The sequence below is a fragment of the Apodemus sylvaticus genome, chromosome 16 (assembly GCF_947179515.1).
Source record: "Apodemus sylvaticus chromosome 16, mApoSyl1.1, whole genome shotgun sequence".
In the NCBI taxonomy this organism is placed as follows: domain Eukaryota; kingdom Metazoa; phylum Chordata; class Mammalia; order Rodentia; family Muridae; genus Apodemus; species Apodemus sylvaticus.
This window is the reverse complement of record NC_067487.1, coordinates 5,762,818-5,773,136: the sequence shown is the minus strand read 5'-3', so window position 1 is coordinate 5,773,136 and position 10,319 is coordinate 5,762,818. Positions and strand designations below refer to the sequence as shown.

Here is a 10,319-nt window from a genome sequence, read left to right as displayed (position 1 = left end):
TGCCTCCAAATGCCAGTGGCCTGGCAGGCCCCCAGACACACACTGCACACATGCTCACACACATGATTGATTCCAGGAACAAGCACTAAGCCTTGTCACTACAAATCCATGCTTTTGCCTAGGGAGTCCCAAGGCCCAACTGTCCCAGAGTTTCAAGGAGCCCCAGAAACACCACCAGCAGGGGTCAAGGTCCCATTCTGCTTTCGGACCATAGAGGGCGCCTGGAGCATGTCCATTCAGACCTCAGAGCTCCCACCAGGTTAGCAGAGGGGACCCAAGTCTACTTAGCTGGACTGCCCAGCTCCTCAGCTGCTCCATCAACATAATATGCACTGCTCACTGATTCCTGATCCCACGTGTGGTATAGTTTCTTGCCTTGGCAGCACCTGTGAACTCTCTCTCTCCAGTCTGGAGGTTCAGAAATCCAATCCTCACCCAACCAGTGGGCAAGAGTGGGAAGAATTTAGGAGGAGAGGCAGCATGCCCTGAATTCAGAGTGGCTCTGGCAGTGCATGGGGTATCTGCTGGTCCTTGATGCAAGCAAGTTGCAGTGGTCAAAGACATGGGGTCTTCCCGAGAGTACTCGGGGTGGGGGGTGGGGTGGCATGCACGCACGAAAGCACACACACACACACACACTCACACTCGTGATTCTTCTGAGCAGTCGGGGAGAGGGCAAGTTTCCTGGCAACTAGGAAAAGCTGAGCTTAAACTGAGGGGGGACTGCCCAACTTTGTCCCCACTTAGTTTGTTTTCCCCACAGTTTACATCATCTTAGGAAGTTTTACTATTTGCTTGCACAGTCATCACCACGAATCCCAATCCCGCAGCCAACAGAGTCTTAAAAGTTCTGGCTCTGGTTTGGAAGCGCCTTCAACTCTGCAGAACAGTGCATACGTGCGACCGAGACCAACAGGCCGGTAAAGCCGCGAAGCAAGAGTGCTGAAACTCCTAACTCTCCACTGTGGTTTCCAAAACTGCTTGCCGGACCTCCAGTCATCTCCTTCCCGCATTGTTGTCACAATCCTTCCCAGCCTCCTCCAGCCCTGGCTGGGGGACCTTTGGTCAGGGCTTCAGTTGTGGCACACGGGGTCGAAGATCTAAGATCGTCTTACCCGGGTTTAGAGAAGTGCCCTTGGCAACCCATCCACTACAACAACCACTCACTCCCCGCCCCAGAGTGCACCTTTTCTCTGAAGCCACTCCTGAATCTTGAATCAAAAGCCCAGGGAACCCCGGAATCCGGAACCGCACCTTATGTCGCTCTTCTATATGAGAATATTAAAAAAGAACGTTCCGTTTTCTCCTCTTTACATTTAGACAAGTAACTAAACACATTGCGAGCAATATTTCATACTCCATTACGTCCCAGCTCTGACTAGAAAACAACCCTCCTCTAAAACGCACCGCTCACACAACTAGTGAGTAATTGATTTCGAGCCCGAAGTTCCCCTTTGGGAGTGTGATTGAAAATTCTCTTCATTTTCCCCCATTTTGATCCACTTTAAAACATCGTTTTTGTAAACTGCCTAAAATTGAACGCATTTACGTACTGAGAAAGGCTGCTCCAGAGAAACGCTTATCTAAGCGTGGCAAAGATTTAAACTGCCAACAAGAAGCTGGCCTAGGAGCAAAAACGAACAAATTCAACCACCACCACCACGACAGAAAGACTGTGCGCGGGACACAGTGGTTAGCTCGGTGGAAACACTGTTCCAAGACCCTTCTCCCAAAGGAGTCTCTGGCGAAACCACAGCCCCTGGACTGTGCCCAGGATTTCATGATCGCGTACATCACCGCCTCCCCCAAAATGCAGGAGCACAGGGACAAACAGCTACAGCCGCGTGGACATCGTTTCATTTAGTTTATTAGACAAAAATATATGATTTAAACAAGTTCGCTGACGCGCTATTTACAATCTGAAATCACGCTATATACAGAAAGGGGAAAAAAGAAACAAAGAAGACACAAACACGGAGGGGGGCATTTACCGAATCGGATAATCAACCCGAGTGGTAGGCTGAGCCTTACTCCCCCCTCCCCAAGCGCTTAGGCAGGATGAGCCCCTTTCTGCAGAGAGCGAAGTGTGAGAATCACTGACGCTGCCGTCACGTTTGTCCTTTACACAAGTCTCAAATATTTGTCTTAATTCTTCCCTCGTTTCCTCCCCCCCAGTCCCTCCCCCTCCCCTTCCCCCCGCAATAGTAAAAGACGACACCCCCCTCCCTTAATCAGGCAGACGGGAGGGCTGCGAGGATCCGAGGCGTTCCCTCCTGCGGGGCCAGCGCCAGCGAGCTGTACGAGAAACACAGCAAGAAGACACCAGCAATGAGTAAACAGATCCAGTGCCACAATGCCCCAGCTTCTTCCGGCAGAGCCCGGGCTGGAGCTAGACCGCCTCCCATCAGGCTCCCTGGTCCAGAGAACTGGAGCAAGCTAGGCGGGTAGTGCTTTCCCTTCACGACTGCAGGACCCTCACCTCCATTTCCATCCCGCCCCAGGGCAAAAGCAAAATCCACTCACTTGTCGCGCACGGGCTGGAAGGGTGACTTTAGCTGCTGTGGGGGCGAATCCGGCCTGGTGACTAGGTCCCTCTCTGTGAAGAAAGAGAAGATTTGCAAGCTTAGAGAAAAGGTTAAGTAGTGGGGTGCTCGTGTTGGAAGGGTCTCTACGCCGCGATTCCTTGATAATGCTCAGGTAAATTTCCCGTGACCAATGTCTGCCTCTATACTTCCATGGAACAAGCCCTTGGATACAGTCAGTGCCTCAGAGAATCCTAGGCCTAGCTACTCGATTAAGCCTCCCCTACCCACCACCACTATCACTCACTCATCGCTAGGACTCTATGTCTGGGACTAAATAAGTAGATACGACCTTTTGGCTCGGTACCTGGAAGTGCAGGACTGCTACGCGCAGAGGCCTTCTCACCATGGAGCACCCCGGTGGAAACCTGAACAGGCGGCTGCGGAGGTGGCGGTGCGGTCAGGTGTGGACCGTGAGGTGCTGCATGCGGCGCGCTGACGCCCAGGAAAGATCGCATGTTCAGCAGCGAGCCCTGTGCTAGGAACGCGCCGTTGGTCCAGTTGGAAAACTTGCCTATGTGGCAGGTGTACAGTCCGTGGCTGGGTAGAAAGGCCGGGTGTTGCAGGGGCGAGCCGCTGGGCGGCCCGTGTGCGCTGGCATGGCTGGAGGGTGGCGGTGGAGATGCCTTAGGCGCACCGTCGGGGCTAGTGGCTGTCTCAGCCAGAGACCAGATCTTGGGCTTGCTGTGCGGCGCGCCCTGCAGGCCGACTGCCGCGGCGCCAGGACTCAGCAGGCGCGTGCTGCCGGGCTCTGAGACCTCCTTAACTAGGCCCAAGGGCGAATCTTGGGACTTGAGTGTCTCGGCGGCTGACAACGGGGAGCTCTGGTCCCGAGCAGAGGCGGGAGGGGCTACGCGCGCCCTAGGAGCCTCCGTCTTGTCCTCGTCGTCTTCGTTGCTCTGGTCGCCATCACGTTCGTCGATCTGATCAATGTCAATGCTCTCCAGGTCGATCTCCTCGTCGTCCTCGGCCTTCTCGGGGTCGCCCTCGGTGTCGCTGCCAAAGAGGGCGCCGTCTTCCTGGTCCTTGCTGCGCGCCCCCCAAGTCACCTTGTTCTCCTTCTTGAGGCGCCGGCGCGCGTTGGCGAACCAGGTGGAGACCTGTGTGAGGGTCATCTTGGTGATGATGGCCAGCATGATCTTCTCTCCTTTGGTGGGGTACGGGTTCTTCCGGTGTTCGTTGAGCCAGGCTTTCAGCGTGCTGGTGCTTTCACGCGTGGCATTCTTGGGCCGTCCAGGATCCCCGTATTGGAACTGGCCATAGGGGTAATAAGCAGGCGTTGTGTGGGCTGCGAAGGTAGCTGGGTGCACCCCGGGGTTGTCCTTGAGTTCATACTGAGAGCCCTGAAGCAACCGCAGAGCAAGAGAGAAGAGAAAAAGGAAGTGGAGAGAGAAAAGAGATGGGGAGAGATGAGTTTCAGGAGTGAGGAAAGAAAGACCCGTGCTGCTGTGGACCCTGGGGGCACTGATTCACCTGGCTCAGAAAAGGAACACACACACACACACACACACATCACTACTTAGAGAGTCAAGGCAGCTGGAGTCTTAAACTGGATTGTAGGCACTTGGTCTCCACTAAACGGATCTTTAAAAAACCGTTGTTCATTCTAGAAAAAAACTTCTAGAAGCCCTGGATTTTTAGAACTCAGCACAAACCCTACCCCTTCCCAGAGTATTCCCAGAACCCTTCGCCCCCAACACCACCCTTTCACAAAATTCAGATTTTCAAGTTCAGCTTACACTAGCTGGAGGGGGAACCTTTTATGTAAGCCGATGAAACAGTTTCTCCAAAGTGAAGCACTCAGAATCGAAGGCCCCTCCTTCCCACCCTCAAGGACTCAATCAAAATAAACCATCCAGGGCACTCTTCAGTCTAAAGTCAGCACCGATTTAAAATGAAAGCAGGGCCCTCCTTTTGCTCCCAAATTAATCTACATATAATGGTTCACTCACACTTAGAGGTCTGTAGCGGTGACAGGTAATTTAAAATTTAATCCTGGTCATCCTCAGTAACAATGACAAAACACATTTAAAAAAAATACAAAAGGAGAGCTTATCCGGTAAAATATTAACGTCAGGCCCTGGAGCCACAGGCTGCAGCTCAGGGGAACCGGTTCAGTTTCCTGGGCCTCTTCTTGGTTACTTTATCTCTTAAGTTTGACTTTGATCTGCAGCCGAGCAAACAGAAACTGTTTGCAGGCATTTAGAGGCCATGATTTATTTGCAATCAATATTCTTTTTATCATCAGTAGTAAAACACAGCAAGTCAAATTATCCCATCAGGTTTTTTGGTAAATAACATTTTATCTTTCTAACAGCCTCATTAGGCCTCATTATTACCATAAATTGCCCAGACAGACGTTCACTCACAATTTTATCTTTTGGGTTCCAAATACCGGATCATAAAAGGTTGGAAAGCTAGGCCTCAGCTGAGGGTTTGGATTTAGGCTTACTTTCCAAGAACCCAGTAGGAAACCTGGAGATAACACAAACACCTTAGGGGACGAATTTTATTTTTCCTTTAGTTTAAAGAGAAAACAAAATTAAACAACAACAAAAACCTCCTATAGGCATTCCCTACCTCACCACAATGGGAGCAGACCCCTCCCCCACAAGCACACAGACAGGATTCCCAAAAGGCTCACATCTGTATTCAAATTTTTAGTTAAAATGTACTCGCAAAAATAATAAATAAATCACCCTTTATCTTCCATTTAAAAAAGGATCCAGTTACCAGGTTTGCAAAAAAGAAGTCGGAACCCTAAAAAAGTTACTAAAGGCTTATTTCGTTGACTAATTAGTTTAGTGATCGAGGCCGCGCCTATGAGGTTTCTGTGGCCCGAATTCGTTTGTGCCTCGCCATCGTAAAATGTACATTTCGTTTTTTAAAATTATTTTAGTTGTAATCGTAAAGGGGAAATTCGGCCTCTTTTCTGCTGGGAATTGTTTTTGAAAGGGCACCTTGTAAATCTCTCATCGCTCCGGGGGCATACTGGCTGTCTGAACAAAATGGGGGTTGCTCTTCCTGGTTGGGAAGCATCCGAAAGGCAACTGGCTGGCCAGACCTCTGAGAAATAGGCTTTCTTTCTAAACTACAAGAAAAGTTCGGGAAATCGCGAAAGGCGCTTTGCTCCAGCACAGTTGGAGGACAACCTTTTAGAGAGTATGGTCTGGTCTGTTTTGCTAGAGTCTGGATAATTCAGGGTTCTTGGAAATTGCACTATCCAGAAGATAGCAGGGCAGCAGGGGGTTGCCTCCCAAAAACCCGCGCCCGCCTCGCAATTTGCAAGCGGCCTCAAGTTTAAGCAGCCCGACCTTTCAGTTAAACCAAGGAAAATTGATCATTTAGAAGGACAGACCGGCCAATACTCCTGTGGAGAATTAAATTTAAACACCCACCCCCATCTGACACCCACTGGGACAGGAGATGGGAGAACACCATTTATTTTAAGCCCTGGGACACTGTTCCTTTAACTCTCCCTTATGTAACACAGGAAGAAAAGTGCTTTTCTTTCGGCTCAAATGAAAAGAAAAGTTTGGCAACTTACGAAAGTAAAGGCAAACACCGTTTCGGAAGCCAGAATTTATGACAACTTAGTATTTCTTAACCCCGATTCTGATGGTCCCTACACACTCCATTAAGAGACCTCTCTGCTCTCCCAGTGTCTATTGTTTGTTGGGATGTTTTTGACTGACTCCGCTAGGTTTAACCGGTTCCTTTTAGCAAAGTCGAGGGCAATGATCTGTGCTCTGCCAAAGAGGGAGAAGGAAGGTCTTCTGGGCCCAAGGGAAAGCTCTTGCAGCGCTCAAGCGAGACCGGCCGCCGCCAGACCAGGCCAGTGTTAATAAAGCCGCCCTGGCTGCGGGGGCCCGGCGGGCCTGCCCTGTCGCACTGGAGGCGCTGGGCGATTTTGCCCCGGACCTCCAGCGCCTGTCGCGGTCTCAGGCCTACTCTCAAGGTTTCTCTCCACTAGCGCGCAACCCTCTTTTCCACTCCGGTCTCCAAACTCCCAAGACCGCAGTGTGATCACTGCCTGGGCCTCTGGGCACTCCCGAGTCCCCAGGGAATGAGGTCTCCGCTACCGGATCCCTTCTGCAGGACCCTTCTAGCTCCTTTTCCAGACACTGCCTGCCGGTCCTCTGTTTCTCTGTTCGGCCAGCCACTCCCGCTGTCCCCGGGCACCGTGATCTCTCGTGGGTACGGCCAGGAGGGCGCGCGGGAGGCGGGAGCACTCACCATCTGCGAGAAGAGACTGAGGTCCGCGGCATAGGGCAGGAAGGCGCTGTAGTTGGGTGCGCCCGCGTACGGTCCCGCCGCGGCGTACATGCCCAGCACCGAGGTGACCGCGGCCGCTCCCGCGCCCGCTCCCAGATCCGCAGTCCCCGCCCGGCCCGACGAGGCGGCGGCCGCAGCAGCTGCGGCCGCAGCCAGCACCCCAGGGCGCTCTCCACCGTAGGCGCCCGGACCCGCGGCGCTTAGGTATTGCGGGTAGCCCAGCTGCGGGAAGGACATGTCCGCGGGCTCGGAGGTGGCGGAGGGCAACACTAACTGCGCGGGCAAAGAGACCGGCTAGCGATCGGAGGAGGCGCGACTCGGGGACTGTGGGCCGCGGGCCGGGCGCGCTCCGGCCGGCCCGGGGGCGGGGGGCCGCTCGCTGTTCTTTGGCCCAGTGCTTGCTGGCGGCGCCCGGCTCCCGGCTGCGCCCGGATCCGAGATCGCGCGCCGACTGCCGCGGCCGCCCTCCGCTCGGCGGCGGGGCTCTCAGACACAATTTGAAGTTGATGCTTTGATTGGCATCCCCTTGAGCACAGGCCCCGCCCCTGGCTCCCCTCCCGCCCCCTCCCTGCCTCTAGCCCGCCCTCGCTGGCCGCTCCCGCCCCTCACGGCGAGCACGTGGTGCCCCGCGCCCGCCGGGCCACCTCCTCCTCCGATGGACGTGCGCGGCCCGTCTGCTGGTGTGGGTCCGGAGGCCGCAGGCTCCTTCCCAACCAGCCCCCGCGGCTTTTGACAACCTGTCGACACCGGTTTACAGCTGTCTGACACCCGGTTTTGCATCCGAGATCTGTTCCCCTACCCCCTTTTAACAAAAGCAACTCGGGGGTTGCGTTTCTACATCTGGGGTGGCAGGGAAAGAGGCCTGGGGGCCAGGAGACAGCAGCCTCTTTCCTCTGTGGCTGGCGCTGCAGCACCTCCGTGGGACATATTTGGCTGAAGTGTTCAGATAAATCAACACTTGGCTAGACACCTGGGATACTGGGTGCATCGTCCCCCTTGCCCCACTTGGTATCAACAGATCCTCTGGAAATTGCTGGGCCCCTTGCCCTTGGAGAATCGGAATGTGGCCGCGCTTTGTCAGCTTCTCCAAATATAAAAACTTTGATAATGGGCAAGCCAGCTGAGAAGTCGCTGCCTAGTGGAAAGATCCTAGAGGGAGGGGGAAAGAAGTGTAGAAGGGGACGGACCTTCAGGTAAAAGGACTGGAGCATCTTGCCTGTAGCCTCCCACCACCCTCTTTCAGCTTTGGAGAAGCCTGCACAGCCTGGGCGCCCGCATTTGTCCACTAGGTGTGCAGACGCGGAGAGTCAACATGTGTGGAGCTCAGGTACCTGAGGCGGCGCTGCGACTAGCCAGTCTGACCGGACAGAGCCGCCAGTACCCTGGCCTTGAGTCCCCCACCCCCATCCCCACAACACTCTTCTGCCCAGTTCCTATCTCAGACGCTGGAAATAAATGAGAACTACGAAATCTGAAAGCTCTAGCAGCAATTATGGGGCCTGGGCCCTGTTCTCAGGGCAGACTTGGAACTGCCCAAAGAAAGATGTTTCTGCGCTGGATATTGGGAGTGAAGAAATGTCCCTAACTCCCTAACGTCCAGAAACTCCTAGTGCCATGTTTCCTGCCGCAGCCTATACTGTGGTATACTTGAGTGTGTCACATCACATTATCCTGGTGGAACTTTACCTTTGGGGTCTAATTTCAGCCTTAGAGAATTAAGGGGTACAGGGATAGGCTTGACAGAGAGCCCCAACATGCATACTGGAATGCTGCTGTTCAGGGCCATCAGGACCCTGGACACCAGCTAAAGCCCACTTGCTTGCTTGGAGTCCCAAACTTCTGCAACACCATGAAGTCCTCGTTTATAGGTCTTGAAATCAGACACTGAACCTTGCCTGTAATTAGCCACAATGCAGCTGGTAAAGGCAGTTACTAATTACCAGCTGGCAAATCAGGCTGCATTTCCTCTGCTCTGATTTGGATCTTCTTATCCAGGCTGTTTCCTCTCTGACCCTGTATACTTCATGAACCCCACGCCCCTAGGAACCTAGGGACCTGCTTTCCTACTTGGATTTAGTCAGGAGGGTACCCCAAGGGAGTCCTCAGGGCTCTGGCTTATGAAGCTCCTGGCTGTGATCTCTTCCTGGTTCCCAGCTTGTCAGTCATCCTGTAACCAGAATCTTGGGATCCTATCTTACATCCTCCAAACAAACACACCACTGCAGGGAAGTTCTAGTGAGGAGCAGGTCTGACCATTGTTCTGGCTCAGTGAACCCAGGACTCACTTGAGATGACAGGTGAATGCAGGAAAGATAAGACCTGAGCTGTTACCTCAGAGAAGGAGGTGGGAAGTCAGTCCAAATACATCTCCCTGCCAGTATGCAGTGGCAGAGAGGTCACCGGCTTGCCATCAGTCCCCATAACTGCCTGCCTGAGCTGCAGGTCTTAGGCCACCTGCCTTAGGTCTATTAGACCTCTTGGGAAGGGGTTTGGGAAGGAAACGGGGGTACTTTGTCCTCGCCCCCACTGCCCCAGCAGTGCTACTTCTTGATCTATGTAGGTCACCTGCACCAAAGACAGGAAATGGGTGGAAACTGCAAGATAATTCCAGAGGATCCAGCTGGGCAGTGTTGGTAACTTCCCTTGAGGACTGGATGGCAGTAAGGGTGTGGACTCCGTGGCGGAGGCATGGGCAAGTTGACTGTCCACCGGTCAGACTGTCCACAGATCAAGCAGCAAGAAAGACAGTCTGTGCTTAAACCCAGTTCTGGAAGGTGCTAGCAGAGACCATGGGTCCTCCTTTCTTTCTCCTTGGCTCCTCACCCTGGAGCTTGAACCTTTAGCTGTGGGGCGCAACAGGGAGGTGTAGACAACAACATGGAGAACACAAGAAGAGTCATAAAATTGCCCACAAATGTCCAGCTGGCAGGGGATGCCCTAGCAGAAGCTGGAATCTCCTGTCTCTAGCTGCTGAGAAGCTCCTTTGCCCAATATGTAGCATAGAATGGAAAACTGGGGCCAAGATGTTGATGGCACCTGTAATATGCCAGAAGAGTTCCAGGTCTGTCTGGAAACTCTTAACAACCTTGTCTTCTGTTAACAACCTTGTGGGGTGGGGGGAGTTCATTGCCTGTTTTGGACAGAGGGTGGAGGAATACAGAATAGGGAGTCCTCTGTACAGGACATGGAGTTTGCTTACCCACACCACCAGAACCCATGGATCCCTCCACCAAAAATATCTTCTGAACCCCAAGCAGCCTTCCCTGACTGGATGGAGATGGAGAGAGGCTCTGGCAAGAGAGCATTTTCTAGGAGTCAATCCTATGGCTGTGAAGGCAAAGCAAGCAGTAGAAATTCAAACCTAGAAACTTCTCTGAAAGCCTATACTTAGTGGACTCCCTTGTCAGGTCTAATAGCCACAGAGCTGTGAAACTAGCAGAGGCCAAAGGAGTGGGACTCTCT

The 10,319-nt window shown here is 53.2% G+C and overlaps 1 protein-coding gene across 1 annotated transcript; it reads right to left on the bottom strand.

Annotated features, from left to right (window-relative positions):
* Positions 1–2,231: 2,231 nt before the first annotated feature.
* Positions 2,232–7,094, bottom strand: Irx1 (iroquois homeobox 1). Its single transcript, XM_052160021.1, has 4 exons — positions 6,819–7,094; positions 2,890–3,925; positions 2,524–2,596; positions 2,232–2,295 (listed from the first exon to the last, which is right to left on the bottom strand). Exons 1-4 carry the CDS (start codon positions 7,092–7,094, stop codon positions 2,232–2,234), a joined length of 1,449 nt encoding a protein of 482 aa, XP_052015981.1.
* Between the last annotated feature and the right edge of the window lie 3,225 nt (positions 7,095–10,319).